Raw genomic sequence first — 19,526 nt, 5'->3', positions numbered from 1 at the left:
TAGAGTCAGGATGGTATAGGCTTCTCAAAAAGTGGACTGGTCTTATTCCCTCTGCATAGTTTCTTTATTTTGGAGGTATTTTTTGCATGTTGTATAAAATTCCTACTTGGAGTATAATAGGACCTAAGCATTTAATACAAGTATGAGAACACACCTGGAATACTGCATCCAGTTCTGGTGCCCCCAGCAGAAGAGGGACATGGAGCTGCTGGAACAGGTCCAGAGGAGGGCCACAAAGATGATCAGAGGGCTGGAGAACCTCCCCCGTGGGGACAGGATCATAGAATCATGGAATCAGTCAGGGTTGGAAGGGACCACAAGGCTCATCCAGTTCCAACCCCCCTGCCATGGCCAGGGACACCTCACACTAGATCAGGCTGGCCAGAGCCTCATCCAGCCTGGCCTTAAACACCTCCAGGGATGGGACCTCAACCACCTCCCTGGACAACCCATTCCAGGCTCTCACCACTCTCATGGGGAAGAACTTCTTCCTCATGTCCAGTCTGAATCTCCCCACTTCCAGACTTATTCCATTCCCCCTAGTCCTGTCCCTACCTGATAGCCTAACAAGTCCCTCCCCAGCTTTCTTGTAGCCCTCTTCAGATACTGGAAGGCCACAAGAAGGTCACCTCGGAGCCTTCTCTTCGCCAGACTGAACAGCCCCAACTCTTTCACTCTGTCCTCATAAGAGAGGTGCTCCAGCCCTCTGCTCATCCTCATGGCCCTTCTCTGGGCACACTGCAGCATGTCCATATCCCTCTTGTAATGAGGATGAGAGAGTTGAGGCTGTTCAGCCTGGGAAAAAAGAAAGCTCCAATGAGACCTTAGAGCAGCCTTACAGTACCTGAAGGGGACCTACAGGGAAGCCAGGAAGGGACTTTTGACAAGGGCTTGAGGTGACAGGATGAGAGGGAATGGATTGAAGCTTGAGGAGGGCAGATCTAGACTGGAGATTAGGAAGAAATTCTTTGGAGTGAGGGTGGTGAGACACAGGAACAGGTTGCTTAGGGAGGCTGTGGATGCTCCCTCCCTGGAGGTGTCCAAGGCCAGGCTGGATGAGGCCATGAGCAAGCTGCTCTAGGGGAAGGTATCCCTGCCTGGGGAAGGTGTCCTGCCTGTGGCAGGGGGTTTGGAGCTAGATAATCTTTAAGGTCCCTTCCAACCTAAACCCTTCCATGAATCTATGATATGACATGATGGACATGTGGATTGCCAACATTTGTGGTTGTTGGTTACAACTCAGAATGTATGTAAATACAGATGGCAGAAAAATATGCTTAATTTGGCAAAAGGAGCAGATCCAGTGAGTTATTGATGCATTTCATCTAGAAGCTGATGTGTTAGATGTCTTTAAGCACCTTTAAGTTACCTTAAGTTGGATTTTTTGGGGAGTCATGTACTGTGTAGGTGACACCCAGCTTTTATATGGCATGTTCTGTACTCTGGAAACTCTTGTGGGCCAAGCCAAGCCCACAGAAATTAGTTGCTGGAATTCTCTTTCTATTTACAGTAGAAAAAAGTTCAAGGAGATTTTGGTAACACTCCTCTGCAACATGAGTGATAATATATTGGTTTTCTTCAGGAAAAAAAAAACACTTAAGGAGAGTATGGTACCTTTCTGGACCCTTAACCTCATTTAATCTTCTCCTAGACAAAGCAAGGAAGAGGTTTTTCAGAGTCTCTGCTCAGCAAGTTTGGTGATGAGACCAAACTGGGAGGCTTGGCTGAGGCACCTGAAAGCTGTGCAGCCATACAGAGACTTGGTCAGACTGAGAGCTGGGCAGAGAGGAACCCAATGAGGTTCAACAAGGATGAGTGCAGAGTCCTGCAGCTGGGAAGGAAGAATAAACTGCAGCTGGACAGGTTGGGAGGGGATCTGCTGGAGAGCAGCCCCAAGGAGAAGGACCTGGGAGTGCTGGTGGACAACAAGTTGTGCATGGCACAGCAATGTGCCCTGGGGGGCAAGAAGGCCAAGGGGGTCCTGGGGTGCATTCAGAGGAGTGTGGCCAGCAGAGCCAGGGAGGTTCTGCTCTACCCTAGTGAGACTTGGCCAAGAAGGCCAATGTGGGGTCACCCAGGGCAGGCTTCACAGGAATGCATCCAGGTGGGTTTGGAAAGGCTCCAGAGAAGGAGACTCCACAACCTCTCTGGGCAGCCTGCTCCAGGGCTCGGGCACCCTCACTGGAAAGAAGTTTCTCCTCATGTTGAGCTGAAATCTTCGATGTTCAAGTTTGAACCTGTTGTTTCTTGGCTTATCACTGTGCACCACCCAAAAGAGCCTGGCCCCCTCCACTTGACCCCCACCCCTCAGCTATTGATCGACATTGATCAGATCCCCTCTCAGCCTTCTCTTCTCCACACTAAACAGCCCCAGGGCTCTCAGTCTCTCTTCCCAGGGGAGATGCTCAAGTCCCCTGAGCATCCTCCTGGCTCTCTGTTGGACTCTCTCCAGCAGGTCTCTGTCTCTCTTGAACTGGGGAGTCCCAAACTGGACACAGGATTGCAGGTGTGGTCTCAGCAGGGCAGAGCAGAGGGGGAGCAGAACCTCCCCAGCCCTGCTGGCCACACTTTTCTTGCTGCACCCTGGGATCCCATTGGCTCTCTTGGCCACCAGGGCACATTGCTGTCCTATGCAGAACTTGCTGCCCACCAGCACTCCAAGGTCTTTCTCTGTGGAGCTGCTTTCCAGCAGGGCAGCTCCTAACCTGTCCTGGTGCCTGCTGTTATTCCTCCCCAGATGCAGATGTTGTAAGTGGTATTAATATTTCCAACAGAATTAATGAAAAACACTGTGCTACCTAAAGTGTTTTTTTTTTTTTTGCCTGTATTCCTGATAAAAATTGATTTTTATACTCCTGTAGTATTTGTTAGTGACTGCTAATCTTGGCATGGTTTGGATTTGCAGGCAATTTAAAGCAATTTAAAATGAGAGCTCTGTCAATTCTGCAGTTAATTCTTCCACAATTTCTTCATCTCAGAGGTGTGGAATACATGATGAGAGCATGGGGTTTTTTTGCCCAGGTAGCCCATAATAAGTAGAATTGCTGTTTTCTATTGATGCCTGCTGAACTGAAAATAGATTACATTAAACTTTTTGCCTCATAAGTGTTAGTTAAAAGCCTTACTGTTAGTGTAAATTCAGGTGTGTGGGGAAGGAAGATATTTTTCTGCTGCCAGTAATCTTCCTTTTAATTGCTGAAAATGAGAGTAGGAGATGAAAGGTTAAGGGGAAGAGGTCTTCAGAATTGTCCAAATTAATTTGCTGATAATTGTGTTCTGCCTGGGCCGTGCAGGAGTTAGGATTGGATAGCTTTAAATCCCATTTGTGCTTTGTGGGGCTTGCAGCTGTGTAAATTACACAGCTGGTCTTCGGGGTCCAGCCTCATCTGCTCTTGCATAATTCATTTGCCTTCCTCTGATCCAGTTAGGAGGTAGTTGTAAGCAAGTGTGAGGAAGTGATAGCTGTTGTAAAAGTAGATCAAAAGAGTAAGAAAGGCAAGTTAAGGCTGTGTCATGAGAGAGGAAGAATTCAAGCAAATCATATCCTGGGCTGCAGCAAGAGAAGTGTGGCCAGCAGGGCCAGGGAGGGGATTCTCCCCCTCTGCTACACTCTGGAGCACTGTGTCCAGTTCTGGAGCCTCTATTATAAGAAAGGTCTGGAGGTGCTGGAATGTGTCCAGAGAAGGGCCATGAGGATGAGCAGAGGGCTGGAGCTGCTCTGCTATGGAGACAGACTGAGAGAGTTGGGGTTGTGCAGTCTGGAGAAGAGAAGGCTCCCAGGAGACCTTCTTGTGGCCTGCCAGTATCTGAAGGGGGCTGCAAGAAAGCTGGGGAGGGACTTTTGAGGGTGTTGGGTGATGATAGGGTGGGGAATGGAGCAAAACTAGAAATGGGTAGATTTAGATTGGATGTTAGGAAGAATTTCTTCCCCCTGAGGGTGGTGAGACACTGGGACAGGTTGCGCAGGGAGGTGGTGGAAGCCTCATGCCTGGAGGTTTTTGCAGCCAGGCTGGATGTGGCTGTGAGCAACCTGTTCTGGTGTGAGGTGTGAGGGGGGTTGGAACTGGATGATCCTTGAGGTCCCTTCCAACCCTGACAATTCTCTGATTCTATGAGTGTAAATTCCATGCCTGAACCCCACAGCACTGGCTTAGACACCTCAGTGGCTTGAATGCTGTGCATGGTCTGTGACTGATTATTTTTGTAGCAGTAAAATGGAACATTAAGAACTCTCATGGCTGTAAAGTCACTGCTTGATGATGACAATTTCCTTTTACTCCCTGTCCCCTGTTCTTAGTTTGGCTAAGTGATGCTTCATAAGTTTTCAGCTCAATTAAAGACTTTTAGTGTTGGGGATTTTTTTGGTGCAGTTTTTGGAGTTTGTTTTTTTTTTCTCTTATTTTTTTCCCCCCTCTGTTACTAGTGACCTTCAAGGATTTTTTTTTTCTTTTTAATTCTATTTCCTTACAATTTCTTTGCATGCAGGTTAATTTCTTTTCATTTCATGAAGTCAGTCTTGAGGAACATCTGCTTCAAGGAGAGCAGCATAGTTTAGCTGCAAGGCAGTTGGGGTTTATTCAAGGCAGGTGGTTTATTTCTGCACTGAAAAGAGAGAGGAGTCAAAGACCATTGTAATTGAGTGCCTCACTGGAATCCTCCTGAAACATGAACTTGTGATCATGTAAATTTCATCTGAAACCAACCACTCTACCTGTGTGCATGCATCTATGTTTGTATGTCTGGAGTATTTTAATTCCAGGACAACCATTCTAGGAATTTAAATAGGAGGATATGCAATGCACACACACACAGAGCCCTTGATTTCCCTTTGTGAGGTAAAGCACAGTGCAGGACAGAAGAGTTACTGCAAGGCAGATGTGGCTGTGGTGGGTCATCAGTGCAGGCTCAGTCTGGAGGAGCATGGGAAATTCCTTGTGCCATGGGAAATATGGAGAAGATGGCTTCTCTTCCCTGCCCCAGGGGAAGGATGAGGCCACCCATGGTCGTTCTTGCAGCTTCATTCAGGATGTGGACCTGATGGAGAGGGTCCAGAGGAGGGCCACAAAAATGCTCAGGGGATTGGAGCACCTCTGCTATGAGGACAGGCTGAGGGAGCTGGGGGTGTTCAGCCTGGAGAAGAGAAGGCTCCAGGGAGACCTAAGAGCAGCCTGCCGGTACCTGAAGGGGGCTACAAGAAGGATGGAGAGAGACTGTTTGCAAAGGCCTGCAGGGACAGGATGAGGGACAATGGCTTCAAACTAGAGCAGAGCAAATTGAGATTGGATGTTAGGAACAAGTCCTTTACTATGAGGGTGGTGGAACCATGAGCTCTGCTGAAATGAAGTTAGACACCTGGGCTCCCATACATGTCCTATTGGACAGAAAGTTATGCATGGGTGAAGAGAGCCAATGGAATGCTGGGGGGCAGCAAGAAAAGTGTGGCCAGCAGGGCTGGGGAGGTTCTTCTCCCCCTCTGCTCTGCCCTGCTGAGACCACACCTGGAATCCTGTGTCCAGTTCTGGGCTCCACAGTTCAGGAGAGACAGAGATCTACTTGAGACAGTCCAATGGAGGGCTACAAGGATGCTAATGGAACTGGATGAGGAGAGGCTGAGAGCCCTGGGGCTGTTTGGTCTGGAGAGGAGAAGACTGAGAGGGGATTTAATCAGTGTTTGTAAGTATCTGAGGGCTGGGGGTCAGGAAGGAAGGGACAGGGACAGGCTCTGCTCAGTTGCACCCTGGGATAGGACAAGGGGCAATGGATGGAAACTGCAGCACAGGAGGTTCCACCTCAACATGAGGAGGAACTTCTTCCCTGTGAGGGTCCCAGAGCCCTGGAACAGGCTGCCCAGAGAGGTTGTGGAGTCTCCTTCTCTGGAGCCTTTCCAGCCCTGTCTGGATGTGTTCCTGTGTGACCTGTGCTGGATTCTCTGGTCCTGCTCTGGCAGGGGGTTGGACTGGAAGCTCTCCAGAGGTCCCTTCCAACCCCTCACATCCTGGGATCTCTTCTTTATTTGTGCTCCTGGCTGAAGAGAAAGATGCCTTACAGTCATCACACTGGAGGCAGGCAGTCACTGTGGGGAAGAGCAGATACCCAAGTGAGGGAGGATGCTTCAGATTTCAGAGATGCACCAAATCTGAATGAACTGAAATCAGTCCCAATTTTTTAGAGCCATACCCTGAAAGAAATAAATAACTGAGACCTTTTCCTTTTTTTTTTTCTTTCCTTCCAAATTTTATCAAGCCACTGACCTTTTATCTCTGAACTAGGATGTAATCAAACCAATGAAGTTGGAGTCTTTGCTGTTCCCAACAAATATACTCATTTATTTGTTCTAGGATGTTGCTAGCAATGACTCAAAAGCAAAAAGAGTGAGGTAGCTCTGAAACTGAAGGTTGGTTGTATCAGTGGACAGTTAAAGGTAAGCATTGTTGTTAAAGAGTGTCCAAGCTTCAATGCAGAACTAATGTTGTGTCCCTGGGTAATTCAAGCTTCAGTTCCCCCTCCTCCCCCCATGGACAAAGCAGATGCAGCATTGCCCAGCTGCTCTGCAGTCCTGTTACTAACATTTGTGAAGCTTGTTGAGTTATGGTGGAATGGAGCTAATTGCTGCTAATTAAATCAGTGAGAAGTTGTACTCTGGACCCAAATGTGTTTTCTGATGGCTAAATATGATCAGAGGAGCTTAATGAAAGGCAGGAACTTGGGTGTTTAGCTCTCCATTTGGCTCCTAACTTAGTTTTGGGGGAAGTCTGTCAGTCCTGAGCTTTAGTTTGCATAGCCAAAAACGAGCAGAAATGACTGATTGCAGAGCTGGGTGGTAGGAAGCAGAAGTTTCAGGGAAATGTTGGGGTTTGCTCAAGTCAAAGCTGTGATTTTGTTCCATGTGCCTGACATACAAACTGCTTTCTTGTGACTTTGGAGGTGATCACAGGACTGGAGAACCTCTGCTATGAGGGCAGGCTGAGAGAGTTGGGACTGTTCAGCCTGGGGAAAAGAAAGCTCCAAGGAGACCTTAGAGCAGCCTGCCAGTACCTGAAGGGGGCTACAAGAAAGCCAGGAAGGGATTTTTGATCCAGGGCTTGTGGTGACAGGATGAGAGGGAATGGATTGAAGCTTGAGGAGGGCAGATGTAGACCTTGTAAGGCTGCAGACAACTGACTTGAATGTTGGATTGAAATTGCATTGCTCTAATGCAGCCAAGATGCTCTCTAATTAGAATTGCAGCATATGCAATCACAAGATTATTAAACTCTCCTCTGCAGGAGAAAACTGTTATGTAAGCATGGACCTTCATCATCATACCAGCTTAAGAAGCTGGGTAAATCCCTGAAAGGCATCTGCTACTCTCCTGACACTGCTTCTCCCACCACCAGGATTCACCACTGTGGTGGTCTATGCTCCATAAACATCCTCTGTGGTTCCTTCCCCCAATAGTGTTCTATGGAGGTGGAAGCCTTCTGGGTTTCCATTATTTATTTATATTTTTTTAGCTTTTCCAGGCATCTGCAGCTGTAGGGAGTACAGAGGGACCTTGCCAGGCTGGAGAGTGGGGCAGAGTCCAAGGGCATGAGATTTACCAAGGCTAAGTGCTGGGTTCTACAATTTGGCCACAACAACCTTATGCAGTGCTACTGGCTGGGGGTCAGAGTGGCTGGAGAGCAGCAGAAAGGGGACTGGTTGACAGGAGCTGAACATGAGCCAGCAGTGTGCCCAGCTGGCCAAGGAGGCCAATGGCATCCTGGCCTGGATCAGCAAGAGTGTGGCCAGCAGGAGCAGGGAAGTCATCCTGCCCTGTGCTCAGCACTGGTTAGACCACACCTTGAGTGCTGTGTCCAGTTCTGGGCTCCTCAGTTCAAGAGAGATGTTGAGATGCTGGAAGGTGTCCAGAGAAGGGCACCAAGGCTGGGGAGGGGTCTGGAGCACAGCCCTGTGAGGAGAGGCTGAGGGAGCTGGGGGTGTTCAGCCTGGAGAAGAGGAGGCTCAGGGGAGACCTCATTGCTGTCTACAACTCCCTGAAGGGAGGTTGTAGCCAGGTGGGGGTTGGGCTCTTCTCCCAGGCAACCAGCACCAGAACAAGAGGACACAGTCTCAAGCTGTGCAGGGGGAAGTTTAGGCTTGAGCTTAGAAAGAAGTTCTTCCCAGAAAGAGAGATTGGCCATGGGGATGTGCTGCCCAGGGAGGTGGTGTGGTCAGCATCCCTGGAGGTGTTTAAGAACAGCCTGGATGAGGCACTCAGTGCCATGCTCTGGTTGATTAGTTAGGGTTGGGTGATCAGTTGGACTTGATGATCTTGGAGGTCTCTTCCAACCTGGCTGATTCTGTGATTCTGTGAAGTGCTTGCTGCTAACATGTTTGTTTCATAGGGCTGCCAGCTGACCATCCTTATTTCTGGTTGGTGTTGATGGCAATCAATCTGCTAATTTAACAGCATGCCACCAGAGAGTTTCTTGTCAGATGCTGACTTGCTTACCAATCTGCTAAGTTTGACAGACAATGATTTGAAATGCAGGGTTGGGTTGGGTTGGGATTTTCTTGATTTCTTTTTTTTCTTCCTTGTGCATTGATTTTCATTTATAAAATGCAAGATGGGTGATAGATGTGGAAGTTCTTAGAAACCACAAATGAATGCACTTTCCTCCTAGAAATTCTATTTTTTTTTTTTTTTTAAAGCTGGCAAATGAGTGAAAGCTTGGAACTGGAAATGATTGATAAGTCAAAGAGCTCTGGCTGCATGGCAATTAAGAGAATAAGAATTTTGATTCTTTCCCTATGACAGTAATGTTTTAAAAATTAAACATGGTAGTGGAAATTGCTTATTTGCTTAGCTGGAAAAAATAGCACATGGCTTTACATGGTATATTCAGCAGGAAGATATCACTTTGCCTTCTCAAGTGTAAAGATATTCCCCTTTTACAAATCTGCAAGGCAGGAAAGAATTACTGTAACTGGGGAAGAAACCTCATGGAAGCAGAAAGCCCTCATTAACTTCTGTGGGACTCTGGTGACCCTTGGAACAGGGGGTGTCAGCTGATGAGAAACTCCCCAGGAGCCAGCAGTGGTCCCTGGCAGCCCAGCAGGCAGCTGAGTGCTGAGCTGCATCCAGAGCAGGGAGAGCAGCAGCACAGGGAGGGGATTCTGCCCCTCTGCTCTGCTCTGCTCAGACCCCACCTGCAGCACTGCCTCCAGTTCTGGGGCCCCCAGCACAAGAGGGACAGGGAGCTGCTGGAGAGGGGCCAGAGGAGGCCACAGAGATGATCAGAGGATGGAGAACCTCCCCTGTGGGAACAGGCTGGGAGAGTTGGGGATGTTCAGCCTGGAGAAAAGAAAGCTCCAAGGAAACCTTAGAGCAGCCTCCCAGTGCCTGAAGGGGACTACAAGAAAGCCAGGAAGGGATTTTGATCAAGGGCTTGTAGTGGTAGGATGAGAGGGAATGGATTGAAGCTTGAGGAGGGCAGATTGAGACTGGAGATTAGGAAGAAATTCTTTGGAGTGAGGGTGGTGAGACTCTGGCACAGGTTGCCCAGGGTGGTTGTGGATGTCCCCTCCCTGGAGGTGTCCAAGGCCAGGCTGGATGAGGCCATGAGCAAGCTGCTCTAGGGGAAGGTATCCCTGCCCATGGCAGGGGGTTTGGATCTTGATGATCTTTAAGTTCCCTTCCAACCTAAACCATTCTATGAATCTATGCCTGGGGAAATCTGGACTTTATTTATCATCTGATTGTGTTTCCACCCTGTTAGGTGCTGCAGTGTCAGTGTGCAGGACATTTGCACACTGCTTGGAAACTGTGCAGCTGTGCCATGGTTTCTTTGGGATGCATGTGCTGGGGTTTTCAGACTACAGGTTATTTAGTATTGGATCTTGCATCACCCTAAGAAAGACTTAGTTTAGATCCATCCAATTGCATTTGAGGCTCAGAAAAGAGATTCCATTCATGGCCATGTTTACTTTCAGAAGAAGGGAGGATTACTCCCAATTTTCCAAGCTTGTCATAAATGGGGCTGTAGTTTAAGCTGGGAATAAAAAGTCATTGTGTTAAGAGTAACCTTTTTTCTGGTTTGAAATGCTGCCTTTCTTGGCAATTGAGGATAGGAGCTCAAAACAAAAGTTGCATTTCAGGCCCTTGTGATATTGTCATCCAGATGTACTTGCTGCAAGCCAAAGAAGTGTTTGGGGTCTGTTAAAATCTTGCTCAAGTTATCTTCTTTCCACAGATTGTAGCTAGGGGAGCAGACTTCTAGCAGCTCCTCCTGCTAAAGCTCTCTGCTCTCTGGGGTAATGGGTGCTGGATATTCCAGGGGGGGGTGGGGTGAAGAAGTCAGTAGGAGGCATGGGCAAGAGGCAGGGGAGATGAAGAGGATGTGTCTGAGCTGGGATGGGCTTCTGTGTGCCCACCTTGCTTTACTGCCCCCTGACTTACCAGCCTGGCCACAACCTCTGGGCAAGATGAGATGAGAAATTCAGAGCTAGCCTGGATGTGTCTCCCTTATCTTGGCAGTAGACACTTCCAGCAAAGGTTCTATAATGTCCTTGGCAGAAACATATCAGCACAACCCCTCTGAGCATCCCTGTGATGTTCCCTCACTCTCTTCTCCTCTTCCCCTACCTTTGCATGCCAGGCTTACTTTCTCTTGGTGTTTCCTAAGCCCACAGTCCTCCTCCTCCATCCTCACCAAAAAAGCTCTGTGGCCTGATGTCCAACCTAAACCTCTGCTGGCACAACTTCAACTCATTGCCTCTCATCCTCTCACTGCTTCCTTGGGAGGAGAGACCAACCCCAGCCTCACTCCAGCCTCCTTTCAGGTAGTTGTACAGAGCAATGAGCTCTCCCCTCAGCCTTCTCTTCTCCACACTGAACACCCCCAGCTCCCTCAGCTGTTCCTCGTATGATGCCTCCAGACCCCTCCCCAGCCTCATTGCTCTTCTCTGGACACTCTCCAGCCCCTCAATGTCTTTCCTATGCTGTGACACCCAGACCTGACCCCAGTGCTCAAGCTGTGGCCTCACCAGGGCTGACTACAGGGGCACCATCACTGTCCCACTCCTGGTTTTGATCCAGGCCAGGTTGCTGTTGGCCTTCTTGGCCATCTGTGCACACTGCTGGCTCATGTTCAGCCATCCACCAGCAACCCAGATCCTTTTTTACCAGGCAGCTTTCCAGTCACTCTGCCCCAAGCCTGCAGCATTGCTTGGGGTTGTTGTGACCAAAGGTCAGGACCTGACACTCGGTCTTGTTAAACCTCATTGCACTGACCTCAGCCCATGGATTTAACCTGTCCAGATCTCTCTGCATTTGAAATTCACAAGCAGCTGAAGAGGAGGCAGCAGTGTGCCCAGGTGGCCAAGAAAGCCAAAGGCATCCTGGCTGGGATCAGCAATGCTGTGTCCAGCAGGAGCAGGGAGGGGATTGTCCCCTGGCACTCAGCTTTGGGGAGGCCACACCTGGAGTATTGTGTCCAGTTTGGGTCACCTCAATGCCAGAGAGATGTGGAGGTGCTGGAGGCAGTGCAGAGGAGGGCAAGGAAGCTGGGAAGGGCCTGGAGAAGAAATCTGATGGAGAGAGACTGAAGGAGCTGGGGATGGTTAGTTTGGAAAAGAGGAGGCTGAGGGCAGAGCTCATTGCTGTCTCCAGCTACCTGAAAGGAGGTTGTGGAGAGGCTGCTGCTGGTCTCTTCTGACAGGGAATTAGTGACAGAACAAGAGGGAATGGCCTCAAGCTGTGACTGGGGAGGTTTAGACTGGACAGTAGGAAGAATTTTCTCCCTGCAAGAGTGGTCAGGGATTGGCAGAGGCTGCCCAGGGAGGTGGTGGAGTCCCCAAGCCTGGCTGTGTTTGAAGGTGGTTTGGATGTGGTGCTTGGGGATGTGGTTTAGGGGTGAGCCTTGCAGAGTAGGGTTAATGGTTGGGCTTGGGGATCCTGAGGCTCTTTTCCAACCTGAATGCTTCTGTGATTCTGTGAAATTTATAGTAAACTAGAATTTTCCTGTGGGGGAAAAAAAAACCATTAAACTGTTCATATTGATGAGTTTTTACATTGAATACATTAGATTTAGTGCTTTGAATTGATTTCCCCCCCCCCCCCCCTCCCCTTTAATCCCCCTAACTCTCATAAAGAGACTGGATAATCTCCCATTTATTGCTAAGCAAGGCATAGCTGAAACACAGAGTGCAGTTTCTCCCTGCAAAGAAGGGCATTCAAAAATCAGGTTGAAAATCACTGTTTCATTTATATCCCTCTGGCTGTTCCAGGGAGAAACAGATGGCTTCAGAGCACAGCTTTCACATGCAGCTTCCTACCCAACTTAACTGGCAAGCATTTGACATCCTGACTCCTTAAACTGGGGTGGCATTATGTTCCTCTTCAAGCTCCCTGGGCTGCTTGCTTCAGCAGGAGGAGAGAGAAATCTCTCTTCAGCTGTTCCATTAGGGAATGAATGTGTGCCAGTAACTTGCATGCAGAGATTGCCTTACACAGACTGCAGGCCCTTTAATTCTTTCTTCTGGCTAGCAGGTAAAAGCTTGCACAAGCCATGGTAGCTTTGTGGAGATGTGAGGAATGTATTGTTTCCAAGAGTGGTCATTCTAAGTGTGGCCATTCAGACCTGGACAGACAGAGCTGGGCAGAGAGGAACCCAATGAGGTTCAACAAGGATGAGTGCAGAGTCCTGCAGCTGGGAAGGAAGAATAAACTGCAGCAGGACAGGTTGGGAGGGGATCTGCTGGAGAGCAGCCCCAAGGAGAAGGACCTGGGAGTGCTGGTGGACAACAAGTTGTGCATGGCACAGCAATGTGCCCTGGGGGCCAAGAAGGCCAAGGGGGTCCTGGGGTGCAGCAAGAAAAGTGTGGCCAGCAGGGCTGGGGAGGTTCTCCTCCCCCTCTGCTCTGCCCTGCTGAGACCTCACCTGGAATATTGCATCCAGTTCTGGGCTCCCAGGGTCAAGAGGGACAGGGATCTGCTGGAGAGAGTCCAAGGGAGGGCTCCAAGGATGCTGAAGGGACTGGAGACTGCTTGGTGAGGAGAGACTGAGAGACCTGAGGCTGTTCAGTCTGGAGAGGAGAAGACTGAGAGGGATCTGATCAATGTCTATCAATAGCTGAGGGCTGCAGGTCAGGAAGGAAGGGACAGGGACAGGCTCTGCTCAGTTGCACCCTGGGATAGGACAAGGGGCAGTGGATGGAAACTCCAGCACAGGAGGTTCCACCTCAACATGAGGAGGAACTTCTTCAGTGTGAGGGTCCCAGAGCCCTGGAGCAGGCTGCCCAGAGAGGTTGTGGAGTCTCCTCCTCTGGAGCCTTTCCAGCCCTGTCTGGATGTGTTCCTGTGTGACCTGTGCTGGATTCTCTGGTCCTGCTCTGGCAGGGGGGTTGGACTGGAAGCTCTGCAGAGGTCCCTTCCAACCCCTAATATCCTCTGATCCTGTGGTGGAAGTCTGAGTAAGGAAACAGTCTTGTAAATAGCACAATAACTGTTTATAAAATCAGAACATTAAGACACAAAGCTTGGAGGTACAGAGACTTGGTGTAGAAACTGTTGAAACAGAAGCCTCCAGGCTTCACTGGGTGTTGGAAATTGAACTGAAGCTGATTACCTCCCTGTTTGATTTTATTCAAAGTATAACAGCTATAGACCCACTACATTGGACTGAAAAGGAGCATTCCAGCATTCTTGGAAGTCTTCTGTGGAAGCTGGAAAGCACTCCATAAAGATGCATGCTGCCAACATCCTATTCCTTTGTGGACAATAATATTACTCTAGAGTAAATAGAATAGGAACTTTGCTGGGTGAAAAGAAGCCAGGTGGGTTCAGAGTAGCTGAGGAAGAGTTTTGAGGTGTGATCCAGGGTTGCTTGGTAAGCATTAGTGTACAATAATATTACTACAGAAGTAAAGAGGGGAGGAACTTTGCTGTGGTCAAAACAGGCCAGGTAGGTTCAGGGTAGGTAAGGAAGAGTGATGAGATGTGATCTAAGGTTGCTGGTAAGCATCAGTGTACAATAATCTGGCTCTAGAGGAGAGAAGGAACTTTGCTGTGGTCAGAACAGTCCAGGTAGGTTCAGAGTAGTAAGGAAGAGTGGTGAGGTGTGATCTAGTGTTGCTGGTAGGCATTAGTGTACAATAATATGACTCTAGAGGAGAGAAGGAATTTTGCTGGGATGAAAACAGGCCAGGTAGGTTCAGAGTAGCTGAGGAAGGATGGTGACCTTCAGGTGTGATCCAGAGTTGCTGGCAAGCATTAGTGTACACTAATATTATTCTAGAAGTAAAGAGAGAAGGAACTTTGCTGTGATCAAAACAGTCCAGGTAGGTTCAGAGTAGGTAAGGAAGAGTGGTGAGGTGTGATCCAGGGTTGCTGGTAAGCATCAGTGTTGGTTTAAGTAGCATGGGAGTGTCAGCTCTTGACATAAGAGATGTTAAGCAAACAAAGTGAGTCTTGGTCTGATAGGGAATCAGGGAAAAATAAGTAGCAGCAACCTGCATGTGATTACCTTCCTTAAACATGAGTAACAAATAAATATGAGTGTGGTATTGCTCTAGAGCAATCACGAGGAACATCTGCATTCTCTCACCTCACATTTTACCTATTTGATTTTTTTTCCCCCCCAATATATTGACAAGATATAAAGTAACTTTTTTTTTTTTTTTTTTTTTTTTTTTTTTGCTGCTGCTACCTTATCCTTTCAGAGTTCTAGATGCTGTTTCAGTAAGGGTTTTGCTTTTCAGTAAGTTAATTTTTGCTTCCTCAGGTTTTTCCTTCTATCAGGAAGGAAAATATTTCTCATTGTGATCCTTTAAACCTCAGGAAAATGTCCCTGTTTAGGGGGAGAAAGAGAAGGTGGTAGGCAAGATGTCAGGTTTACAGAAGTAATCACTTCCTAAGCCTAGAGGCCAAGATTTTCAAGGACTGTGTGATACTAAGTCTTGCTACTCAGTGTGCCAAGCTTGAAATTGCAGAGCATTTCAAGTTAGATACCTAACGTCAGACATTATTTAGACTGAAAACCATTGTCATGAGTTATATTTTAGGTCCTTTTATTCAGAAAGAGTTATCCTGGTTTCAGATTTTAGGTCCTTTTATTCAGAAAGAGTTGTACTGGTTTCAGATTTTAGGTCCTTTTATTCAAGAGGAGTTCTACTGGTTTCAGATTTTAGATCCTTTTATTCAGAAAGAGTTGTACTGGTTTCAGATTTTAGATCCTTTTATTCAAAAGGAGTTGTACTGGTTTCAGATTTTAGGTCCTTTTAATCAGAAAGTCCTACTGGTTTCATATTTTAGCCCCTTTCATTCACAAAAAAATGTGAAGCCAACAAATTCAGAGAGTTCTAACCTGCAATTTGTCAATAAGAACTTTTTGCTTTCTGTGGTAATCAAGTTCTTCATTTCCAACTATTTCAAACTGCTGTCCTTGAGTGAAGAAACTGCCTTTGGGCTAGTGTGCAAGTAGAGGCTAGGCTGCATTTCTCTTCTTGATTTATTGTGTTTGCTTCTGAAATCATCATGAAAGAAATACTATTTAAAAAAGAAAAAAAGGCCTTGTGGTTCTGATTTGATTTTGATAGCAGTGTGAAAAGTAGAAGATTTTCCTGACCTGCTTTGGGCTTGCAAGCTGCTAGGATAGTTAAATGTAAGATGTGCCTAGTGGACTTCTAAATAGTAGCCATGGAGTACAGAATGCTGGGGTTTGAGCTGAACTTTCAATAGGTAGCCATGGAGTACAAAATGCTGAGTTTTGAGCTGAGCTTTAGTAGCCACAGAGTGCAAAATGCTGAGTTTTGAGTTGAGCTTTAGTAGCCATGGAGTACAAAATGCTGAGTTTTGAGCTGAACTTTAAGTAGTATCCACAGAGTACAGAATACTGAGGTTTGAGCTGAACTTTAAGTAGTAGCCACGGAGTACAAAATGCTGAGTTTTGAGCTGAGCTTTAGTACCCATGGAGTACAAAATGCTGAGTTTTGGACTGAACTGTCAATGCAGAAGCCAGGGCCTCTGAACTTTTTACTCTCTGAAGTCTACGTAGCAGAGCTGATTTTGGACAAGAAAACACCTGGGAGATTGAATTCTGCATTTACAGTGGAGCACCAGTGGCTTATTGCTTCTAAACCCTGAACTGATGCATATCCAGCTTAATGCATTATAATTATTGCTGTGATTTTGATGTAGTATTTTTTTTTCACCTTTCTAGAGCTAATCTCCTTTACATACATATATATATTTATATACATTCCTATTATGCTATTTGAGTAAACTTATTTAAAAAGAAAAAAAAGACAAAGAAAAAAGGGAACATTTCATATTGCCTACTGTACCACAATTTTGGAACAGCAATGTGCTCTTGTGGCTAAGAGAGCCAATGGGATCCTGGGGTGCAGCAAGAAAAGTGTGGCCATCAGGGCTAGGGAGGTTCTGCTTCCCCTCTGCTCTGCCCTGCTGAGACCACAGCTGGAATCCTGTGTCCAGTTTGGGGCTCCCCAGTTCAAGAGAGACAGAGACCTGCTGGAGAGAGTCCCACAGAGAGCCAGGAGGATGCTTAGGGGACTTGAGCATCTCCCCTGGGAAGAGAGACTGAGAGCCCTGGGGCTGTTTAGTGTGGAGAAGAGAAGGCTGAGAGGGATCTGATCAATGTCTATCAATAGCTGAGGGGTGGGGGTCAGGAGGAGGGGGCCAGGCTCTTTTGGGTGGTACACAGTGATAAGACAGGGAACAACAGGTTCAAACTTGAACATAGAAGATTTCACCTCAACATGAGGAGAAACTTCTTTACAGTGAGGCTGACAAAGTCGTGGAGCAGGCTGCCCGGGGGGGTTGTGGAGTCTCCTTCTCTGGAACCTTTCCAAACCCACCTGGATGCATTCCTGTGCAGACTCCCCTGGGTGCTCCTGCTCTGGCAGGAGGGGGTTGGACCTGATGAACTCTGGAGGTCCCTTCCAACCTCTGCTATACTGTGATATTCTGTGCTACTGTGATGCTGTGAATTTTATTGTAATGATTTTGCTGGTTACCAGGTGGGGTGGCAGTTGAAAAATTTGGTGAATGCACTACGAGAGGACCCGAGTGGTGTTATCTTAACTTTGAAAAAGCGACCTCAGAGCATGCTTACCTCAGCACCAGCTTTACTGAAAAATATGAGATGGAAGCCCCTTGCTCTGCAGGTAATGAAGCTTAATCATAAAGTCATGCACCATCATTTTAACTCTAAGATTATCTCAGTGATGCTTTTGTTGTGCTTCATCCCAGCAGCATACGGATTCGCTTTTGTATACTTTGAAAAACTGTTTTCTGAAATTCCTTTATTTATTTATTACCACCACCACCCCTCCCCCCCCGCCCCTCTGCAGTTTGTTCTTATCTGGGCTTATCTGAAAAAAAAAAAAAAAGAAATAAAATAAAATCAAACCTGGCAGTAGAACTTTGCCAGATTAAGAAGTAATCATCCCATTGTTTGGCAATGCAGAAAAGTAGCCCTCAGATAACTTTTCTATCAACTTTAGTCTGGCTTCTTGTTAACCTCTAGTGCCTGTTAACCTCTACCTTCACCTCAAAGAAAGAGAGGAGGTGAGAAAAAAGAAAAAAAAAGAAATCTTGATTTTTTTTCACTTTGCATTCATGGAGGGAAATTTATAAGGTGATTTTTCTTTTTCCTTCAATGAACCACTTGACCATCCAAATTTCCACCTGTTAAATAAAGCCATGCTCAGGTCAAAGTTCTCCTTGAGATGGAACCTTTGAGGTGCAGCATAGGCTGTCCAGCTGGGCCTTTAATTCTGGGAAGCCTGCAAGTGTGCTGAAAACTGTGCAATGGGTTCATTAAAGCTCTCCTGTTTCACTCTAGGGTAATAATTGTCACTGGGATGGATTACAGTAGGAAATAAAAGAAATGTCCAGATTGATGAAAAGGATGTAACCAACAGATGGAACTGACAAATAATCCCTCTTTTTTTTTTTTTTTTTTTTTTAGTTATTATTCTGTTCAGATAATGTTTAGAAAACATTATTCTTCTGTTCAGTATGTTTAGAAAAGTAGAAGGAATGCATTCTTTGGGACATTTTGGTTATCACAGCCAAATGTTTAATTTCAAATGAAGTGCATTTGAGACAGAAATGCTTGGGGCAAAAAAGGAAAACAAGAGATGGGAATGCCACTGCCAGCTACTGGTCTTGGCCATTTAAAATCTGGAGAGGTTCCTACAAAGAAATAATGCTGTGGAAAAAAAAACTTTCAAACACATAGAGCTAGATAAAAATGATTTCCTAATGGTTTGTCTTTGAGTAAGCTTTGAAATGATTGAGATCCCTTTGGCCTTTCAGAGCTAAAGGACTGACTTAGACATGTGACCCAAAACTCATTCAGCCAAAAGAAAAAAAAAAAAATAGAACCTCTCTTGAGTGTCTGAAGATAAAACTGCAGGTCTGGATGCATGATGTGAGTCTCCAAATGGCTGTGCTTGAAGGGCTGCACTTTCACCATAGCTGTAGTGAGGGTATAAATGCAAATGAGAAATGCACACTGCTGCTTTAAATGGGGTCAAATGCTTGCAATCCAACTCCTCCTTGGGTAAGTTTGGTCTGTCTTTGAGTGATTTGGGTCCTTTTCCTACCTATTCCTTTTCTTTTGCTCCACTTAATCATTTGCTGGAATTAACTACACAGCAGACCCTGCAAAAGAAGTTTCTGACATGGGCCATTGATGCAGATAGTAGCAAATAAGCAACTGATTCAAGACAGGCTACTCTAAAAGGCTGGGAAGAGATTGGACAGAAACTAATTTTCATCTTTTAAAGTCCAGGAGGGAAGTGAGGATTCTTATGGACCTTTTGCAGGCATAAGCTAAAGTCCTGGGCTTGCTTGAAATTCCACACTCATTTTCAGAAGGAAAAATCCAGCTATCTTTTAGTGTATTCTGTTTGGCTCTGAATTACATCTCAGGTGATTCTTCTCCCCTGCTCTGCTCTTGTGAGACCCCACCTGGAGCACTGCTTCCAGTTCTGGTGCCTCTAGTAGAACAGGGACGTGGAACTGATGGAGCAGGTCACAAAGGGCTGGAGAACCTCCCCTGTGAGGACAGAATGAAAGATTTGGGGCTGTTCAGCCTGGAAAGAAGGTGGCTTCAGGGAGACCTTAGAGAAGCCATCCAGTACCTGAAGGAAGCTGGGAAGGGTCTCTTTACAAGGGCTTGTAGTGATAGGATGATAGGAAGTGGATTGAAGCTTGAGAGGGGCAGATTGAAACTGGAGATTAGGAAGAAATTGATTCCAGTGAGGGTGAGGAGACACTGGAACAGGTTGTCCAGGGAGGTTGTGGATGCCTCCTGCCTGGAGGTGTTCAAGGCCAGGGTGCATGAGACCTTGAGAGCCTGGGCTGGTGGAAGGTGTCCCTGCCCATGGCGGCAGGGGGGTTGGAACTCGTTGATCTTTAACGTCCCTTCCAACCTAAACCATTCTTTGAATACAGATAGCAGAGTATTATTCAACAGATTTAGCCTTAGATGTCTGCTGTGTGGATACCTCCATATCTATATATTGTTCAGGCT

The 19,526-nt window shown here is 46.8% G+C and overlaps 1 protein-coding gene across 4 annotated transcripts in view; it reads left to right on the top strand.

Moving 5' to 3' along the window:
* The window catches only part of CNKSR2 (connector enhancer of kinase suppressor of Ras 2), a 236,725-nt gene that overhangs the window by 118,361 nt on the left and 98,838 nt on the right, over positions 1-19,526 (top strand). For 2 of the 4 annotated variants that reach the window (XM_054399314.1, XM_054399305.1), the window contains exon 9: positions 17,002-17,148. The exons of the other annotated variants lie outside the window; for them this stretch is intronic. In XM_054399314.1, the coding sequence (XP_054255289.1) occupies positions 17,002-17,148 (147 nt within the window). The remainder of the gene's footprint in view (positions 1-17,001; positions 17,149-19,526) is intronic. 4 annotated transcript variants of the gene reach the window in all.

This window comes from Indicator indicator, chromosome 1 (genome assembly GCF_027791375.1).
Source record: "Indicator indicator isolate 239-I01 chromosome 1, UM_Iind_1.1, whole genome shotgun sequence".
NCBI lineage: Eukaryota > Metazoa > Chordata > Aves > Piciformes > Indicatoridae > Indicator > Indicator indicator.
This window is presented reverse-complemented; position numbering and strand designations above follow the sequence as displayed.